The sequence below is a fragment of the Haliotis asinina genome, chromosome 14 (assembly GCF_037392515.1).
Source record: "Haliotis asinina isolate JCU_RB_2024 chromosome 14, JCU_Hal_asi_v2, whole genome shotgun sequence".
Lineage (NCBI taxonomy): Eukaryota > Metazoa > Mollusca > Gastropoda > Lepetellida > Haliotidae > Haliotis > Haliotis asinina.
The window spans coordinates 30,439,822-30,462,387 of record NC_090293.1 but is presented as its reverse complement, the minus strand read 5'-3'; the positions used below and the strand labels follow the sequence as shown (position 1 = coordinate 30,462,387).

Here is a 22,566-nt window from a genome sequence, read left to right as displayed (position 1 = left end):
CTTTTAGGAATCCAGGTTCACGGCAGTTTGAGTAGTGCAATAAATACAAAACTGACATCATCTATGCAGTACTCACATCTTTTGCGCTTGAAGGGGAGACAACCCAACACTCCAACAATCAAAGAAATTGCTTGGGACATATTATATGGATTTGTTCAATCTAATCATTACTACCTCTGTACCCACTCCCTTAGAAAAATAAAAAATCAACAGAAAAATTGTCACAGTTGACAACCATCATATATTTATTAATACAACAATAAGGCCAGATCAATTTTATTTCTTGCCTTACAGAATTTTGTCTTAAGAAAACTTAAAGGCAGGAGGAAAAAATAAATAAATAAATAAAATCACTAGTCAAAGTAATATTCCTTCTATATACCAATAGTATTTTATTTTTGACAATTTATGAAGTGTATATGGTGCAAAATACAATCTAAAAAAGATTTTCTTGCAAGCTTACATTTTCAGGCAATATAAACATTTGGATTTTACTTTGAGTTGGGAAAAACTTATTTTTATTTTTTTTCTTATTCTTGAAAAAATACGACCGATGGATTTGTAACACTGGTCTGGTCTAAACAAATATTTATCAGAGTTTGCAAATACAATCCATAGGCATAAGTTCAGTACCTTCTGAGATATTGCCAACACAATCCATTATATCGAGAACAACATTCATGAATCCGATTCACCATGATGCAAATCATAAACTCATTAAATATTTCGTAAACAGCTTGATAAATTTCTAATCTGGCTAGTAACAACCCTGAGTAGAATATGGAAAAAATAACAGAGAGGTACAGAGAGATTACCAGAGCTCTGGAATTTCTCAGCCATGAGAGGTATACTTTCACATTTCCTGATGAAATAAATCTGTATAAAACTACATTATGTAGACCATGAGTTTACCCCAAAAAAACAAAAAAACAAGAAAAAAAAACAAAAAACAAACAAAACAAAACAAAAAAGAAAAAAAAAGCAGGAAAAAAAAAAGATTCCACCGGGTTTAGTTGTTTGTATGAATATTTTCATGAAATAAAACAATAATGAAGGTCAGTCAATCACATATGTACACTTAAAACTTCTTATAGATAATAACATATGAAATCACAATTTTGATAATAAAACAGGTAAGTGATAAAACAGAACAATTATCATACATATACAACAAATCTTATGGATAACAACTTCTTGAATTTATTTCTCACGACGTTTCGAGGCTTGTTAGTTAAAGAGCTAATAGAATGAATACACGTATTAGACTTGTTTGCTATAACAACTCACTTCCACTTGTATAATGTTGTTATAGCATTATGACATCATAAGCATTGTGACATCAAGGGCAGTTAACAGTAAGCCGTACTGTTCAGTTCAACCTGATGATGGGGCTAGAACAAGCCCGAAATGCCAAGAGAAATAAATTCAAGAAGTTGTTATCAATACGATTTGTCCTGTATTACTATACCAACTTCTAAATGCCTTTGAAGAATTATCATACAATCAAGATATGACCTCCACCAGCTTATTAAAGTTTTAAGGTGACCCTCATACAATTATGCCTACTTTTAATGACACTTTTATACAACTATTATAGTTTACAAATAAAATCAGCCTGAAACAAACAAACACCACAACTAAAAACTAAACTGAAATGGATTAAAACTTTATTTGCCCTCCTTTCTATCTTTGATGGATAAGAGAAGAGATAAAATGTTACACAAGGTTACAAATAAAAATTATTACATATTCAAATATACTACTGAATGTTACATTATGTAACAATATCTACATCATCCACTAAACATAACAAAAAAATAGAATGAAATTATCAATTAAAAAGTATTATGAATTTGGAAAAAAATTATTTCAAGATAAAACTTAAGAGTCTAAATATACTTCATTCAGTAAGCACTAAATCAAACAATATTACAAACGTTTCTGGAAATGCTATGTCAAATATATACATATTTTTCAAAAGTCTTCCATCCTGTCTGACAAGATATTTAGCAGTCAAGTAAGAAAGATCAACCTGGGACACATTTTGGACAGTCTTCATATATATAACATTGCCATACTTAACCAGTCCAAATTTACTGAACAGTGAAATCAACTGAAAATATGAAGGCATTAAAGCTTTAATGGAGAGATTTCAGACTGGCCACTTAAATAAAAACAACCCCCCAACACACTCACACCCACACATCACACTCACACAATACTACCTTGAAAACCTTCTATTCAAAGTTTCCAAGTATTCTACAATTAGTCGAGGTAATTTTCCTTTTCATTATATACATTTCTTTGTTACTCATAACCTTCCCTTTCCATATCTATACATTTCAGCTTCCTTCTATTCCAATATCCAATTTAATTTGGACTTATACCAGATTAGAGCACAAGATGTAGATGAGGTAGCCTACAAACCACTGATAACACAGATGTACAATATCAATGATGCAGTTTCAGTGAGTGAATGAGTGAGTGAATGAGTGAGTGAGTGAGAGTGAATGAATGAATGAATGAATGAATGAATGAATGAATGAATGAAGTTACACTGCCATATTTATGCAAAGTGGTTCATGGCACCTGCTACGTGTACCAATGTAAGATTGCTTAGCATTAAGCGATACAAACACTTTGCTAGCAGAGTCAGCAAGTGCAAACATCACATTTCTATTCAGATTGCCATTCTTTTGTCATCAATGGTAAATAATGTAATACTCAGCTTGTACTGTTTTTTGTATAAATTTCACAAGCTGACAAAAGGTTCTTGCAGTTGACTGGTATACATTAACTTCTCACAACTGATTGATATAGGCTTATTCTAATAGCTGGAATTGTGTTGTATCAGTTTACAGGTCGAACGGTTATTAGTTTATTATTGTAAATATTACTTTCTGAAAGTTCATTCAGAATGAAAACATGAATCGATATAAGGGAAGACATCAATCAAAAATGAAGTTTCATTTGTACAATAAGGACTTGGTGCCAACAAGGACTTAACACTGACTTCCAAGATATAACCCTGCCTCTCACTATATATTAGGTCATCTCCTGTTCTCCCACAAAAACATTTGAGGTTTTGCAAGTAAGACCTTTTCCCAGATTTTACTTCTTGTTGGCAAGACCTCTTTCCAGGTTTTACGTTTTCGTAATTATCTTTTCCTAACTCTATACGAACACCAAAATTCAAATCATATATGAGCGTTTGAAATCAATTGAAAATATTGTTCAAGATTAAATTCAAAGTACAAATGTTTTCCCAATCAAGACTGGAACTACAACTTTAAAATTTGTAGGCAGACGTTACACTTCATGGGCACAGGGCTGTTGAAGGAAGGGGTTGAATTATCTATTTATTGTGACTGTCAATAAATTGATTTTACTTTCGCTTCAGTTATTGTTATGTAGCTTCATTAAATGATCATCTACATTGTAATTATCCATCACTGACGGTATATATCAGAGAGAAAACATTACTCCTCTGAATTGGTAGACAATGTAAAACCATAAGGATCGAGAAATCCCTCCCCCTCTGGTTTTACATTGTCTACGAAAACCTTGCAGCAGTGAATGAAGCTACTAAAAAATGCCAGGAAGCGCGTTTTCACCTAGACCTAAGGTCTACCAAACAGGCTGGTGAAAACATGTGATGCCCACTTATTCAGTGAAGCGTGAAGCAATCTTACAAAAACAAATATACAAATTTGGATTCAGGCTCCCACTCTGAAGGGAACTGATCTGAAACCGTGTCACCATTTCAATCCTTCCCTGTCTAAAATAAGTCTTGTTCAGCTTCATTAAATAAAAACATTCCTGAATTCTGTCTGTCTAGTTTAATTTAACAAAAAAGACAAACCCCAAACCAAAGAGTATCAAAAGCACACTTTCATAAATTGAAAACCGCATTGTATTAATTCCAGTCTTTATTTATTTCACCACTAGGGTTTGACACAACCCCTCATCTTTTCGTGCTGTTCCTTTAGTTGCCACTGCCCCTTTGTGACAAACTGGGAAAACACACAAATACATGATGACTTTTTAAATTTTGTGACAAAACTTATGCACTTTTTGTCTAGAGTTGATCTTTGGGGTTTTTCTTTACAGCACGTAAGTTTGAATCTTCTATGTCTATTTGTTTTTGTGTTTGACTGCAATTTATCCATATCATTTTGTCTAAAATGGACCTTACAAAACATACACATTTAAGACTTCAGCGAACCAAGTAAGCATGGTGGAGATGAACTGTAAGAATCCACTCAGAAAAACTAGGATCTTAATTTTGGATGCACATTTCCTCGAACAGTTAACATTAGTAAGGTGGATATATATTTGCAACAAAGTGCTACACGAACACCTGTGAAACATTGAAACCCTGTATGGCTGTGTTTGGTGATGTTCAGGGTGTTGTTGTGCTAAGTGACCTTAGCGCTAAGATGATTGTAACTCCAATGAATTAACATAGACTTAAGGTAGCACCCAGAATTATACTAATACATCAAGTCACTGTTGGTAAGGTTGTATTAGATGTCCTCGACATGTCTTTGACCAGTAATATCTCAGATGACACATAAAAAACAGAAATAAATGTTTTAACATGAGACTAAAATCCTAAGTAGTGAATGGTTGATTGATTGAGTGAAGATTGATGTTGCATCAGATCAGCTTACCTGTGGGAGGAAAGCATCAACCTATCAACCATTACTGTGATTCCCTGAAGTTCATTCTTGAGATCCTGGGTTGATCAAATTGGTTTCAAAGTCACAACTAGTAATGCAGGAGAGCTCAACTGATTAGGCCACAGACATAAACCTTTGAGCCAGGCTATAATACTGACAAGCTGAGGATCATAATCAGGCATCAAAACTATAATTAGAAGATAATGAAAGCTCAGGGATGCAAGTTAACCTAAGTAAGGCAAGTAAGTCTGCACTGTAAGTTGCCCCATGTAAGGACTGTAAGTCTGTAAGTCTGCACTGTAAGTTGTCCAATGTAAGGGATGTAAGTTTGCACTGTAAGTTACCCTATGTAAGGGCTGTAAGTTTGCACTGTAAGTTGCGCCATGTAAGTTTGCACTGTATGTTGTCCTGTGAGGAATCATGACTTGCCTATGGGATGCAACTGTGCAGACAAAGTTGTCCTGTCTAAGGCTGCATAAAAAAATCAAACGTTTCTTGGGCACACTTTTTTCAAAAGCGATGAGGGCAGGACATTTTTATAAAAAAAATTGATAGAAAAAAAATAGTGATTGGCGGGGGAACACATATTTATTTTTTTTTCTCTCTCAGAAATACAGCTTGGAAAGTTTAGCACGTGTTAATGAGTTGTAGATTCAGTCATACTTATTTTTACAAACACTCATTCCTACAGTTCACAAATGGATGACTCAGACGTGGCAAATTCAAACTTTCTTTTGGAATGGAAATGAAAAATTGTTACACGCACAAATAAAAGTGATGCATTAATGCCCAAAAAACATTTAATCTTTTTTTCATATTTAGCGTATGGGTTATAAATCTGCACTGTAAACTATTTTGTCCGAAGGAAGCAACTCTGTCAGCCATCTTGACTAGCCAAAGGGACACAACTCTGTCTAAGGGATACAACTCTGCACAGTTCTACAACAATGTAATCCCTTGAGTATGAGACAGGATTGTTTCACTACTACAAAAATGATGATGAATATAACAAATGTTTCTCAAAAACATGAAATATTAACGATCAAACTTCTCCATCAATTGGTATAAAATCAAAAACAATCATGCCACATTGCTTGGCTTCATTGATGTTGTCATTTGCTATTCACAGTCATAAACTTTGATTGTAACTGTGTAATGAGTATACACACTGAAATACAAAAATAGCAACATGGTACTGTCCCTAACAATCAACAAACATATTGAGCTCAATGGTAATTATAAGGTAATCATCATCATTTTAAGACAAAACAACAGTAAATCACATTCTGGAACAAGATATCTTCCAAAACCATTACATTATCAAATTATTCAAATGAAACTTTGCAAAGAATTAAACACTATTCAGTTCTTTTACAAGCATGAACAAAGCTGAACCCTAATCATTTGCTATACATGACATCAATGTTAGGGGTGAAAGAGTATGCTCCTACCACAGTTTGGTACTTATTGCGGTATTCAGCTTTCGGTACCTTTTCAGTTTGGTATATGAGATATGCAGAAAAATGACAACAATGGACAACATGAGCCAAATCTAACATTGTTTTGTAACACAGACAAAAGTAAGCATAATTTTAGTCATTTTGAATGAACAACTTATGACTAGATTGAAATGACGCTACAAAGACCGGGAATACTGAAATTTGGATTGCATTACAGTATACCAAACTGAAGACAAAATGTCACCAACGACTTATACTGTGGTTTACCGTTTCACCCCTAATCAATGTCTCAGATTCAGAGAGCTAGTGGCGACTATAATAGAGAGTAGATTCAAACTGCATTTCTTTTAAAATTAATTAACATCATAGGTAAAACCTGACTATGCGTCAGGCTTATCCTTCAGTCAGTTCAGAGCAGTCAAAAGTTCACAGACCGGTAAAAGATAATGCCACTGGCTTACCATGACCTTTTGACCTGATGAGGATACAACCAAACAAAATACTTCTGCTTATCTAGAAGAAATCACCAGCAACAATACATTCCCTTCTCCAGTGCTGTGTGCTGTGGTTCAGAATGGCAGGAATGATAAAAGTCTGTCCAAAGTTTTTTTCCATATCAACTAAACAGTAACGTCTTTGTCGACTTCTTCTTGCATCTGGATTCTGATTGATTTACTTGAGGCCTGGATGGGTTCACTCTTGTCTTGGATGGGTTCACTCTGACTTTGTACAGGCTGACTCTGACTTGGAGTGTGTCTGTTCTTCCCATTTGAACTAGAGTTCTTGGTACTGGCCTTGCTTGTCTTGCCACAGCATGTGTGCACAATACAGTTTTTATCAGGATGGCACTCCATCACACAGCTGGGTTTGTTCTCAAGGCTCTGCCCAGCCTGTAGTGTAATAGAGAGATGAGTGAGGCAGCAATATTAACTTGTGGATGAAAAAAAACCCCAACAAAACATAAAAATCTGTGTTTGTAAACTGTTCATGTGAGTTTATTTTTATGCAGCACTCAGCAAAGTTTCAGCTATATGGCAGGAGTTTGTTAATAATCAAGTCTGGAACAGAGAACGCAATCATCAACAGCATGAATATTGATGTAAGCCATTGGTATACGGCTGACGTGTGTAAACTAAATCAGTGAGTCTGACCACCTCACTGCATTAGTCAGAGTGTGGATGACTTGTAATAAAGTTGTATAGAACAGCATGTACAATGTGAATGAACCACCCTAAGATCTATGTACAAAGTGACCTCCCACCCCCTGCCCCCTGCCCGCTTGTCATGTATAAAGTCAATGACACCCCTCCCTATATTTTTAAGTATGTCCTTAAATATTTTTATGTAGAAAATTACTGACACCCCCCACCTCATATGTCATATTTGGGATTTCACTTTCTTAGTAAAGTACAAATTCTAGTACTTTTTCGGTTGAGTCCTATCTGGGATTCGAACCTGCACCAATCACCATCACACAAAGTCAGTTGCCTAGCCTGCTCAGTCGCAGCGACTTCCACAAAAATGAAAGTCGGACAACTGGTAGTCTAGACTGCGTACTTTGTGTACCCCTCTGATATGTGTAAATTGGCACGGCTCCCACGGCTTATGATTATGCAATGACATTTAGAAAGTGGTCAAATGCAACATGTCATATTTGGGATTTCACTTTCTTAGTAAAGTACAAATTCTAGTACTTTTTCCACTGAGTTTCATCGGGGGTTCGAATATGCACCCTAAGAGTCAGACTTTCATTTTTTGTGGAAGTCGTGGAGGCTGTGCAGGCTGACTTTGGGTGCTGGCAATTAGGTGCCTGACTCTGAGGGTGTGGGGTCGAACTTCACAATATGATACACTGCAGTACACTTTTCGCGAACTGTTTCACCAAATACAATCAGTAATTTTCATGATGAAGTCAAATCTACTAATAACACTTGTAAGTCCTTTATACTATTACACATTAATAGTTTTGTGTTTATTGATCATACAAAAAAAACCAACATAAACAAGAAAATGGCAAATGCCGCTACAGGTGCCATTTCTAGAGTTCCAAACTTTAGCGTGAAGTCTTCAATCTGGAATCATTTTTTTTCCCCAATTGATCTCTTGCATAATCACATCCTAGTCCTAGCAGTGGCCAGTGGCATTGTTTCAAAAGAAAGGAAACAGTAATTTCATTACCTTAACCCATGTGTTGTACTTTCACTATACATATTGAAATATGCAGTAACAGTCAAAGCAGACATATTATTACCCTGGATAACCAAAGCTGCCTGTTAGGTGCCAGAAGGTTATCCCATGACTTATCCCATCGGGTACCCATTTTCTGATGGGTGAACAGAAGTAATTTTGAACAAACTCACTTGCCTAAGGTGAGACCACATGTGTCATGTGCTTCATTGTGGGGCAGGACTGAAGTCCTAGAAACTCTCTGGAGTCAGGCTGATGGTCACCCATCCGAGCACTGTCCGTACCCATTGTTGCTCGACTTCACCTGATTGTGACCTGAGCTTTATGCACAGGACCACACACCACCACCAATCTATTGATAACAAATACATTTTCACACCACCATCAGCAACACTGCTTCACTATCCAGGATGTCACCAATGCTCTCTTCTGGGACTGACAACGATTTGGTAATAGCGGGAGTTTGGTTTGGTTGAGTTTAGTTTTATGACACTTTTAGCAACATTCCAATATTCATGGCAAGGGACACCAGAAATGGGCTTCACACATTTTACCCATGTGGGGAATCGAACCCAGGTCTTCGGTGTGACAAACTGTGTGATATAAACTTTGAGTGGGCTTCTCACTATATATTAGGTCTTCACTTGTTTTCCTAGATTAACCACATTTGAGGCTTTTGTTTTGGGAGGACAGGTTTTACTTTTCGCTAGAAAGACCTCTTCCCAGGTTTTACTTTTCGTTAGTAAGACTGCTTCCCAGGTTTTACTTTTCCTAAGTTTATATGAACATCAACATTCAAATGATTCATGAATGTTTGAAATGAATTGAAAAATATCATCCAAGCTTAAAGGGGCACTGATGCAGAGCAATTTCTGTGGACTGGTTGTTTCTTTTGTTATTGTTTTTCTTCATTGAGTACCCGGATGATATCCCAGAATTAGTGACTGGTTCGCGATCTCTGCTGCGCCACCCATATGCGCAATTGATACTTTAAGTATAGACTGACCATCAGCGATGATGTCATTATTATGAGAACAAATGAAATGCCTTGAAGTTAATCATCTGCCAGTGGTAAATGATTAGGACTGAAAAATAAAGAAGTCAGTGTACGTACATATTAATAGTTTGTCTTATAACCATAATTAGTTTCTTGATAAATTTGTATGCATTTTGAAAGTTAGTAGAAAAAAACCTACACGGCCTGCTCATACTTATAGTGAATTTATTATGTGAATGTAATATCTAACCATTGTATAGATTGCCAACGTGAATCATATTTCATGCACCTGCTAGTTGCGACCTAGTGCATGTTTTCTGTAATACAGATTCTGCTGAATGCTACAACAAATAAATTAAAACAAACTGCAGATAATAAATTTAAAACAGACTAAAGTTCTAGCAACAATGTCAGGCTATTACCTCGTTCAGGAATGTATCCATCAATATCCACATGCAAGAGCGATGCTCCATTCATCTGCAGCTGGTTTATGATCCTGCTCTATGTCTTGTGTCTTTCAACAGTCTAATATGCCAAAAAGTGACACATCGTTTCAGAATTTTTCACACTATAGTCTCATTAGTCACCCTAAGATAGCACACCTGTCAACTAATTGCATGATGTCTACCATCAGTTAGCCAATAATGAGCAATCAATCAAGGGATGTTGTTTTTACACTTGCACTTTACGACAGCGTGTAGTCAGTATAGATTAGTAAACCCACACATATAAACACTGCCTTTTGAAAAATCCGCTGTGCAAGTAATTAATCACTCAGCGTGTTAATCCGGTTAATCCTTAGGTTGATGTTTGTTTTTGTAACTCAGCTGATAAACCCTCTAGCATCACTTACATGCACATATTACATAACATGCAATACATTTGCCACATTAGACCTTAATTTATAACGTTGAGTATTTACTCCAGACAAAAGAAACGCCAAACGGGTAATCCAATTGGGGTTACCACTAACTACACCTGTCATAAATTCATTAACTGACCATCAAGAGAATGATGACAAATAACACATGTAGGTTTATACTATCAAACGCGGGTTACGGCAAGGAAGATGTAATCGCTGTGTCGCATGCAGCCTGACAACACTTATGGGCCGAAACTGTTTTGAGGATACCAACGGAACTTTGTTGTTACACATAAGAAATACACATAGGTATTTGCTGTGTACTTGAGTAAATACTGTATATTACCGTGTATAAGCCGACTCCATAGATAAGCCGACCTCCTAACTTGACCCCCCAAACCAGTGTCAAAGTGGTATGTTTCATACAGACCCCCACATCAGACATCTGCCAGTTAGAGTCTTGGATGTAAAACATAAGTATGCAAAGTGAGAATAATATCTCATAAAGATTATGCTGACCATTATTCTAAAAATCTGTGTTTGTTTTCCGTTCTATATCCACAATAATATGTTAAACCCGACAGAATTAGAATTATAAACTAATTTTCCCTATTTTAATGGAAAAAATTCTCGTACACGTGCATCATCAACAGGTCCATATCATCAAGTTGTCAAAGAACTAAGTAACGATGTTTTGGGGAGATAATTAATCAAAGTGAATAAGCTGAAGAATACAATCAACAAAAGTACTCATAAAAGTTGTCAAATGAACATTATAACTTACTACGTCCACCTTTTTTAAACGATAGATGCACTAAGCTCCATAATGTGTGTACAGGTGGTGGTATGTTGTCTAACATTCAGAATAGCAGGATTTTACTCAAAACTTTCGTCTGAATCTATAACTTAAGTTTACAAAAGACATTTTTCATTGCAGGTATCTGATTGGCTGCCATAGGTCATATGTTTGATTTTGACCGTTCACGATCCTTATAGCAGACTGTGGCAAATCAGCATCACTAGAAAACAGTTTTTATCCAATAAGACTGCATCTTACAAATAGGAAAATACTCTTGGCAAGGTTGATGTTCAGAGCTTTCAAATGATACCTGCCATCAAGCGAATCGCTGCCTCACATGTTATTTGTACAGAATTTTGAAAACGGAGGCATTTGCCCCAGTTGTATCCTGTTACCGAGTGGAAAGCCACTGATATTGGGACAAAGACGACCATAGATATTATTTGAGAAATCTACAGTCATAATTTTCCGATTAAGCAAAAATGAAAATATAAAAGGGTGAAGGGAAATTTATCGCATCGTGGCTCTCAGCTGGGGGATATAATGACATGTTACAAATGAATGTACCTACTCCAATAATCGCTGACTTCTCGAAAGTGCTTGTGCCAACAACAAAACAATAGCAATCGGGTAGCCTATCGCTTGCGTAGCATCTACGAAACAACAGGAAGCAATCACCGCATGTTAAGTGACAGGAAACAGCTGATCTGATTGGCATGTCAAAGGGCGACTGGACAGGATTATAATTTTTTAAAAATTACTATTGTGTGTAAACAGGTAGGTATGGAACTTAATACTGACTAAGGGCAAAATAATTTGAAGTAATGAAAACTGTATACTTCGATTTGTATTTTTTTGATCATGTATAACAAAGTGGCTGTAATCGTCGTAAACTTCCTAGCAGGTGTACTGCTAACCTGTAAGATCGCCCTCACAGGGCACTGACGACCAGAAAAATACTTTCACGAAATTGTGCCTCATAGATAAGCCACCCCACTTCTACTGACAACATTCTTTGGTCCTCAAATTTCGGCTTATACACAGTAATATATGGCAGATATAATCATTTTTTTTCAGAAGTTTTCAGATTTCTCAACCAATTCAAATAAATTGATTATGTGTTTTTACCATCATAGATAATAAACTAGGGGCACAGCTACCCAAAATTACATATGATTTTGTGCTATGACAGCTGGACCAGCCTTCAAAACTATCTAAATATAAAGTTTTGCAATCCATTGGATTGGGTTGCTAGCTACGTGCCTGTAGGCATCATATTTTTACATGACATGATTAAATATGGAGGCAAAAAACACAGAAATGGGATCACATTGGATCAGTCACTATACCATCCAGACATCAGAAAAAAATACACTGCTGTGATATTTTATTCCAAACAGACAAGGAATACCCTAGGATATTTTCAAATAACAGCATGTGATGGTCATCCAGCCTCCTGACCGTTTAGGGTCAAGAAATTCTGCTAATGCAGACAGGAGCCCAGTCCCCGTGTCTGTCACGGTTGAGGGAGCGGCTGCTGACCGATTTGCGGCTTGGTTTTGTAATTAGACCGTTGGCGAGGAACATTATTCGCTCCACATCAGTGGCCCTCTAAGCTCAAATTACAAAGGATTTCCCTAGCAAGTTTTGAACAGAAAGATGCTCTACCGCACTGCCACTGTGCCAGCTAAGGTGGTGGTGTTAAATTATCTACTTATAGTTACTATCATTAAATTGATTTTACGTACGTTTCAGTTATTGCAGTGTAGCAATTATCCATCATTGACAGTATATATGCTAGAGAAGACACTTCTCCTTGGTTTTGGTCGGGAAGACTCTCACAATCTGGTTTTACATTGTCTACCAAAACCTCTGAGGCATGTTTTCTCTTTTACGTATAACCACTAGAATACCCACCGTCCCTGAGTGAGTGAGTGAGTGAGTGAGTGAGTGAGTGAGTGAGTGAGTGAGTGAGTGAGGTTTACGCCGCACTCAGCAATATTCCAGACATATGGCAGTGGTCTCTAAATAATCGAGTCTTGACCAGACAATCCAGTGATCAACAACATGAGCATTTGGGAACCGATGACATGTGTCAACCCAGTCAGCGAGTCTGACCACCCGATCCCATTAGTCGCCTCTTATGACATGCACAGTCGCCTTTTAAAGCAAGCATGGGCTGCTGAAGGCCTGTAATATCCCAGCATCTTCACGGGTACCACCGTCCCTGAAGTAAACACAACCGGCGGGAGAAATGGGGACTATTCTACTGTATTTCCATACATTCTTTGACAGATGAATGTGACTTTTACCTCAATGAATTCTGGTTGAATGGTTGTGGAATGTATTCCTTCATCATGGAAGATTTCCTTCACTTGGTTGGCAAGATACATGTAATCCTCCATATTGTGGCAGCTGAAGTGAGCTGTTGCCACGATGCGATTTCCGGCCAGCTGCCAAATATGCAGCTCATGGATTTCCACAATTCCAGGTAGCTGCAACAATGATGACAGGAATAAGCAGTCTGAATCTCTGTTTAATCACTGCATCCTATATCCTTCCAGTGAGTGAGGTAAGTTTTACACCGTGCTCTGCAATATTCTAGCTATATCAAGGCCTGATAACCTTCGCTTGCAAATAATTATGAGCGAGTGAGTTTATGTTTATGCCACACTCAGCAATATTCCAGCTGCATCACATCTATCTATCAGTACAAAAAGGAATATAAATGTCTGAAATTCAGGGTTACCTTCTCCACTTTTTGTAAGATGGCCTTCGTTTTTATGTGTTTTGGCACAGCTTGAAGAAGAATAAATGATGAATCCTTCACTGAAAGAAACAGCAACAAAAATAATATTTCACTGATACAGCCCATTAGGGTGACAAAAATGCAATTTTCTGAATAAAATTGATTTTCTACACTTACTCTGACTCATGCTTATATCCTCCCTCTATGTGAAGATAGCGGAACACTTGGAATACTTTAAAGTTCCCTTCTAATTGAAGCGGATGTACAATACACTCACCCATCGAGAGAATCCCGTTCCTACCATTACTGTCCCATGACCAGCCATGCTTGCCACTCTCTCCGAATCTCATAAGCCCGACATGAGAATTATTGGGAATTCAGCATGCCTGAGAGAGGCGGTTGGGAGAGTAAGTATAGAATAAGTGTGAGTCAGAATAGGTATAAAATATGAATTTTATTCCGAAAATTACATATTTTGCCTTATCCTGACTCACGCTTATTATGCTCACAGAATCCGACAGAACCAGCAGAGGGTCAGGCAAAGCTGGATTCTGTTGACTGCCATATAAGCATATCAAGTACTTTCCCCCTTCAGGGAACTATAACGGTAATAGTTTGGTCCTGTTTTTCCAACATTCATCTGTGTGATGGGTGGGTCACATGCAGTCGAACTTGTCGTACCTTTAAGCATTCATTGACTGAATGTGATGATATATAGATCAGCTAGTGTCCTGCTGGTGTCTAATGTCAATTTCTAATCAAGACCAGTCACGACCCTTCCTCACGTACAAGTATCTTCATTACGAGTACAGGGTGATAATTACTCATGGAAGCCTGTTCAAGACATGCGCATGGACTCTGAACCATTACACTCCGTAAAACATTTTGGTCTCAAAAAGTGACGTGATAAAAGGAAAAGTGAAACAAAACGCCTTTGTCGAACAAGTGGCCCAGGCTGGCGATGTCCCATAGGTAGTGATTGGCAAACACTGTATTTGATTTCCAAAAGCAGCCCTCCATTATAGTTGATAACAAGCAGCTTCTGTGTACTGTGCTCTATGTAAAGCTCTCACATCGTGTGCACTGGAGGCTTGCGGAGGCTCGAGTCATGCTTCTTTGTAGGCCCTCAGTATAACAGCACTCATCCATACTGAGACAGTGTTGCTGGATGATTCCGTAGGTGTTTCAGAAGATATTGGGATGAATAGGTGCTTGAACTTGTGTCTCCTTGTCTTGCTACGTTGGAGATATACTTTCAACCCTCTGACTGGGCATAATGATAAATCTTGTTTATCATGTGACCCAAGGACTGTAAGATAATGCCGGGATGTGGAATTATCTGTCCGGTTGTCCAAGTAGTTGATTTTTAGCAATAAAATCCCATCTCAGTCCTAGATCTCATGATGACTGGGGTCAAATCATGTGCAATTGAAGTCCAGAACATGTATTTGTGACATCCGGTCTAGTGGCTCGTAAACATCACTCGTAAGGTGTTGCAGGATGTCATTCAAGTCCCAAACTGGAGCCTTAAATCTGCATTGTTGGTTGAACAAGTGTAGTAAGGCGAGTAGTTCAGGTACTTCAGTCAGCTTGATCCTCATTTTCATGGTGATCTGAGTGCCGACAAGTTTGTCGAGAGTGTAGAACCCTTCAGTCCTGAAGAGACCTGAGCAGATCCACACTCGGGCCATCCAATTGGCCATTCTCACTGTGTATTCTATTTCCAAGCATGGATCTGCTCAGGTCACTTGAATTTCAAAGTAACTTATGGCCGATAAGTGAGTAGGATTACCAGCGATTTTGGTGAAAATGCTTGTTTACTGTTGAGAAAATGACATGTAGATGTTGCAATAATCTGCGTTTCCGTAGATGTTTCCAACCTGCGGAATGCCTCAGTCAATAGAATACAGACCGACGCTGGTGCTCTCAACGTGGCTGGAATCAATAAATTAATTTAAAAGGTGAGTTTTCGCCATGAAATTGCGGAGGTTGCTGTTTTTGATGATTCGTGGCGTATAACTTTTGAAATAATGATCTGATTGTGACCATTTATAGCTCATTTTGTAGGGAAATCATCTGGCTTTTGATCCGTTGGCCTCGACGGGGCCTTAAAAATATTTTACGCGGTGACATGTAAAAGGAATGGTTTCTTCATTACATCCCTTTCCTTTTATACAGTACTAGCGTAGGGTCTATACACCCATATGTCTTTCGAACACCGTTTCTAAGCGATACAAGTCCCTGTGATGGTGACCGTCTTTGCCGCTCTAGTAGAACATTGTCGATGTTTAAAGCAGGCTTTGATACAATCGATACGTGAAGTTGGAACAATGTAGAATTGCGTGTGCTTGTTTGGTGAGCAGATGGACGAGTAGGTTCTTCCACTCTGGTAGTTGCAGTGTTGGTTGCCCCATAGTTGATCCATGAGTACTGTAAACCAATCTCTTGCTGGCCCGAAAGGTGTGACCAAAATCAGTTGTTTAATTTTCCTGATGACTTTCCGTAGTAGTACTGGAGTGGGGAATGCATAAGCGTTCAGTCCTTCTCATGACATGCTGAAAGCGTCTGTTGCCCATGTAAACGGATCCAGTACTGGAGATATGAAATTCTGTTGATCCTTGCTTGTTTATGTAGAACGCTACAGTGGAGTTGTTTGCATGAACCATCAGTAGTTTGTTCCTCAATGCTGTCGACCAATGTCGTACTGCGTTGACTACAGCTTTTGTCAATGGACTTTATCATCATTACTTCCCTGGATTTGGTGACGTCCTCAATTCTGTCGTTGAATGCCGTGTGTATGCTCACCTGGGAGCTCTATACAAGGGTTTAGTAAAGCTGTCACCAAAGAAGACACTGGTGGTTGACCTTGACGGCATAGTAAATTCAATCCTGCAGACGTCAAGGCTAGATGCTCCGAAATGAATTGTTGATCCTTTTTCTGGGTGATAAATGCAGAGAAGATCATCTTTTCTTCCTCATTCTCCAGGTTGTTGGACTTGGAAATGAGAGCCTTGTTGATAGCCCTGAAATAAACGAGTCCGAAGAAGGTACGCTGAGTGGTTGTATCAAGATGAAACAGTTGCTTATCCTCCACTTTGTCGGATTTATTGTTTATTGTAGGAGCCTCATTGATGAGCTTGTATGGTCTAGTAGATGCTACTTGTTGATCCTGCGAGCTCATGATCTGTACCTCGGGAAGTAGTAGTGGAGGTTTGTTGTAGATGTGATCTTCATCAGGAGGGACGATCTCATTGCTGAAAGACTTCAGAGTAGTCATGGAGTGATGTTTTAGCTGAGGTCTAGCAGTTAAAGACTCTGTCTTTGATGAAGACGACGATTCTGACGGCATTTTCTTCTGAGATCTAGACGCTGATTCACTTTTATCTTGACCAAGCCCCTGTGGAAGTCTGGCTGATCACTAAAACGAATGTCCGCTGTTTACAACATGTGGTTACAAGACACAGAATCAACCAATTTAGACATGACTAGTGAGAGCCTACGCTGTTTGTCCTCCGCATGCACGAACAGAATACAAATATAATGCAAATTCTGAATCACAAAATTTCTCACAAAGTTCACAGCAAACAGTGGAAGAAGAAATAAGTTTGCATGAAGGACGTACGATATGTGGATTAACCGCTGACAGTGGTAATTTACACTGAGAGCACGATTTCATCAACTTGGACCAAGTCCAAGTTCAGGAACAAAACGTGACCAAAACAGAAGAAATTTTATAAATTTTACATAAAGATGATAATAATTACAATAAAAAAATGTATACAACATAATTTAGATTATATGAATGAAATTACAACAAAATCTTATTGCCGTATCAGGACCCAAGTGTACCTTCAACTGTCCTCAACTGACTCTCAAGGAGAGAGTGGCAAGCATGGCTGGTCATGTGACTGTAATGGCGGGAAAGGCAGGTTCCCGATGAGTGAGTGTATTGTACATCCGCGCCAATTAGAAGGGAACATATATTGATTTCAAGTGTTCCACTATCTTCGCATAGAGAGCATAATAAGCATGAATCAGGATAAGAAAAAAAATCTAACTTATCTTGAAAATTAAACATGGAAAGAACTAGAGTTTTACCCCTTTGCTTCAATTAGAAATCTTTAACTTTCAACTTTTCCTTGAATTTTCAAAATAGCTTTACATACTATGAATTGGTTTCAGCAGTGTAACATACAAATAAGGCAAAAGCCACTTTCTCAAACTGCTCATTGGATCATTTAATGAAAAAAATAAATCTTTCATTCTCACTGTTATCAGAAAAATACTGCACTAACATTATTTTCACTCTGCTTATCATGCTGCTTATCATACTTTCAGTGGGTGAGTCAGTTTAGTTTTACGCCACACTCGGCAATATTCCAGCTCTATGGGGTGGTCTGTTAATGTTTAAGTTTGGATAAGACAATCCAGTGATCAACTGCATAACCATCGCAATTAGGATACGTGACATGCATCGACGAGGTCAGCGAGCCTGATCCCATCAGATCCCATTAGTTGCCCCCGTTAGTAACCTCTGGATTACTGAAGATCAATTCTAACCCATATGTTCCCGGGATGTTGTACTTACAAAGTGGAATAGTTGTACTAATGATGATGATCACTAGCAGGACACTGAAAAAAGAAACGATCATCGCATGAGAATCATGTTGATGGCAGACTGATTTTAATGACCTCAAATGATGCAAGTTTGACACTGTAAAAGGTTTTTTAAGGCTTATGATGAGATTCAGAAATACAATGTACTTCTCAATTAATCATTTCACCTTAAAGACAACACTACTGAATGGCCTTATCGATGGCCAATTTGATTAGAGCTCCTTCAACCTTCTGGACATGAGTGATCGACTTCAGTTTCACGCCACACTCAGCAATATTCCAGCTACATGGCGGCGGTCTGAAAATAATCAAGTCTGACGAAAAAAATCCAGTGATCAACAGCATGAGCATCGAGCAGCGCAACTAGGAACCGATGACATGCGTATACAAGGTCAGCGAGTCTGACCACCCAATCCCGTTAGTCACCAACTTACAACAAGCATGGGTTACTGATGGTCAATGTTCGAAATCGGACCCTCACGGGTTCACTTGGACATGGAGAAAATAAGGAACATTTGTCATCCCTATTGTGAGATAGGATTTGCTACAGATAATCAATTGTAACTTGTTACAGAGGATCAGCTGCAATCTGTTACAGAGAATCAACTGTAATTTGTTACATAGAATCAACGATGATGAAGTCAGTCAACAAATGAGCATGTTAATACAGAGATGCCAACCCCAAAGTGTTGCAAATACATGTAGTAGCTTCAACATTCAAAATTAGTAGTTTGACCATAAAATTAGTAGTCAACTAAATAAACAAAATCATGATGGATTCGTGATGGTCACGTGGTTAAATTACATGTCAGCTTAATGAGAAATGTTCTCAAATGTGTGGATTAACCAAGGTGTCATAGATTGTGAGATTATTTATGCACACCTTCAAACAATTAAGGATATCGTATTTCAAACAAGGCACACAGAAGTCAGTTATTCCAAATTCCTCCATCACTGCTCACAACTCAAACATGATGGAAACGTAGAATTAATCTTAACAGAAATGAAATATCATCATTTGATCCTGGCATTCTGTAAATTTCAATATATCCCATGACAACTTCAAAGTTGACAAACAAAGGAATAACAAGGAAACTCCAACAACAGAACTTTACCATCCACGCTGTGATGCTTGGGAAATAGAACATTAAAACCATGGGTTTTGTCATATCTCAGAAATATCAGCATATATATGAGATGAATACTTCTCACAGCTATAAAATGTTCATAACGAACAACTAACAGTTCCAGCTGTTTTCAAGCCCAAACCCGCCATGTAATCCGTATAACTGCTTTGTTCCTTCACCATATCTTCAAATTTATAGCAACCTTTGTACACCAATACTGACCACTGTTGATTTATTCAAATGAATTGTAAGCTGTATAATAGACTAGACCCGATTCTGAAAAAAGACTCAATTAAAACATGTTGAGGCATTTTGTAGTAGGATTTGGATTTTACATAGTTCTTTAAAAGTGAAATTTTCAAAATCTAGGAAGTGGAGATACGGTCACTGGCAAAAATATTGTGCACACCTACCACGATTTTGACGGCGATTTTGTTTTTTAATTTTAAGGGTCAAAAATACATTTTTCAGCTTGGTATCCTATTTTTTCGTGATCAGCACCCTTTAAATAAGTCAAATAATCTGGATACCAAATCCTACTAAAAATGCCTCTTGCATTACTTTTATCCACAATCGGTCCCCGTCTATTATAGGCCACTAGGCCTGTATTGGAAATAAAAACTGTCCGACTCCTGATTCTTGATGAGAAATTAGAGGCCAATGTAATGCAGATCTTTCATACTAACCACTTTGGTGAAATTAATAAACATGGCCAAAGTGCTGCCAAGCCCAGACACTAAATCAGGCCGAACCGATTTCCGAATCTTTGATTACAGGTCGCTGGCCTGTCAAGGGACATAACTCTGCAGAACAAATTGTCATTCCGTTGACAACAGGGCCACCCATGTGCCAGAGAACGAACATGGTTCCTACCTCATAACAGGATCCACATAATACTTCCAGCCTCCCTCCACAAACCAGATGACGAGGGCACTGATGATCACAATGACAGACCCGAGGGCGTCTCCCAGCACGTGGAGAAACACTCCTCTCATGTTCAGGTGGGACTGAGATACTGGGGAAATCATCATTTACATCTCGCATTATGAAACTTCCTTTAAAAAATTCAAATGTTTCCTAGCCTTTTCAGGGGTTTTACAAACATTATATACACGTCAATGGCACGTTATTATGACAAGGCCTGACCTTGTGAATGATGCCAAGCATAAAAGACATAAAACATAAAATAAAATCTGGGAGATGAATTTCTGTGTACAGGTGCATGAGATTCTTTGAATGTCAGCAAACTGGAAGTGAGTGAGTATGGTTTTATGCCACATTTAGCAATATTCCAGCTGATAAGTATGTCAAGGCACTTAGCAGGACGTTAGTGCTTCCGGTGACAAACTTTCATACCTGGTCTCGTGGTTGTCAGTTGACACTTCAGAAACAATAATCTTTGCAAAAATAGCAAAATTCTGATATCATCATCCTTAAATTTGGAAATTTTAACTATAAATTGTATATATATATACTTATCCTATCTCACGTTATGCATCTCTCTTCCTCTCTTCGAACCAGTGTGGTAGCGTGCTGTCAGCTAAGTTGAATCAAATCTTCTTGGCCTCTGACCATCCGACCTCTGCCCGTGCAATAGAAACCTGTCAATCATCCTGCACACGAGTCCACCTCAGAAGTTGGGTCGACCCTGTCGATCCCATCTGATTGACGGACCAAACGACCGCTGCATTGTCCGACCGTATCATGAGAGGCAAACTTCTTGGTTGCTCTCGCCAATGAGTGATTGCCAAAATTACTGCCCTGAATTCCAAGACATTGATGCAACGCTACAGACACCTTTCGAAAGTGAGGAGGGGTCTCTAGGTACTTCTTCTTGAACACCTCCATGTTGAATATTAGTCTCAGCTTGTCCGAGTCTTTCTTCGGAACCAGAAAAATAGGGGAATGAAACCCTGGATCCACCGGCACTGCCCCTAAAGACTCTATCGCCCACTTCTCCAGCAAGGTGTCCATGGTGACTTTCCACAGTTGTAACTGTTGAGTCTGGTAAGACCTTTGCACCGATGACCTGGTCAGGGGAGGCTTCCCCACAATCGGCAACTGAAACCTGTTGGACAGAATGGATATCATGAATGGATCTTCTAAAATCGTCCAATTCGCCGCATAAACCCCCAATCTTCCTCCCAGGGGAGAAGGCTGGATGGGTACAACTGGAGGCGGAAGAACCCAGTCTGGCTCTGATGTCCTTGAGTCACTGCTTCACTGTCTTCCTGGGGTCAGCCTGGCCAGATTCCCCATTGGGTCTAGGTGCATCACCTGATCGCCTCTGTCGATTTGTACGGCTACCTGTTACCTCTGCCTTGAAAGGATGAACTGACACTTGCACGCAAATCCAGATTGGAGGGCTCATACCGGGCAGAGCGGGCAGACTCCTAAATCTGCAATCTCTGGCACTTCAAAAGCTCCACAGACACCTGCAGGTGTGCGTCTTGGCTCACCTTGCTAGCCACTTCCCTAATAGCGCCGTTGAAGAGCATCCTGCCCGACCATGGTTGACGGAATGGGTCTGTACAAAATCTGTCCTCCCACGACGACAATTACAACGGACCCCTCCTGCGCATGGCTGTCAAATACGAAAGGAAATGTGCAATCAACTCCAAAATGCAGTTGAATTGTTCCTGTATCAAACCCATCGCTGCCCTGATATAAGCTTGTTGGTGCGTAGAAGCATGTTGCAGTGCCATGGATACTCCCATTCTCTTCCCACAGAGGTTACATGTCATATCTTCCTACGAACCTCTGTTCTAATACGGCCATATTTCGCGGTTCTCATAAAATCCCCTAGCGGCAGAAAATGGCAGCTGATTTATCTCCTTTTTTTCTGTCCAATCAGAAAACGTTTTACATCGACTTAGATTCTACTTGACAAATGCAAGCAATGTGGAGAAACAAAAATGATATGACTGAGTTCTGTCTAGAAGAAACATTTGAGTATCCCGTTCTGGAAGAGGTTCTAGTTTTCACAATGCATCCGGAAATTACTGAGATCTTTCCAATGATCGCTTTTGAAACAAGGTCGCTGATTGCACTACTAAATCTGATTGCCTCCAATCACGAGTCTTGAA

At 38.7% G+C, this 22,566-nt stretch overlaps 1 protein-coding gene across 2 annotated transcripts in view; it reads right to left on the bottom strand.

Annotated features, from left to right (window-relative positions):
* Nucleotides 1-5,269: 5,269 nt before the first annotated feature.
* LOC137261472 (proton-coupled zinc antiporter SLC30A1-like) overlaps nt 5,270-22,566 on the bottom strand; it is a 32,080-nt gene continuing 14,783 nt past the window's right edge. For both annotated transcript variants that reach the window (XM_067799225.1, XM_067799226.1), the window contains 5 exons: nt 20,354-20,495; nt 18,325-18,368; nt 13,737-13,816; nt 13,300-13,482; nt 5,270-7,032 (listed from right to left, as the gene is read on the bottom strand). In XM_067799225.1, coding sequence (XP_067655326.1) covers nt 6,763-7,032; nt 13,300-13,482; nt 13,737-13,816; nt 18,325-18,368; nt 20,354-20,495 — 719 coding nt within the window. In that variant the 3' untranslated portion in view covers nt 5,270-6,762. The remainder of the gene's footprint in view (nt 7,033-13,299; nt 13,483-13,736; nt 13,817-18,324; nt 18,369-20,353; nt 20,496-22,566) is intronic.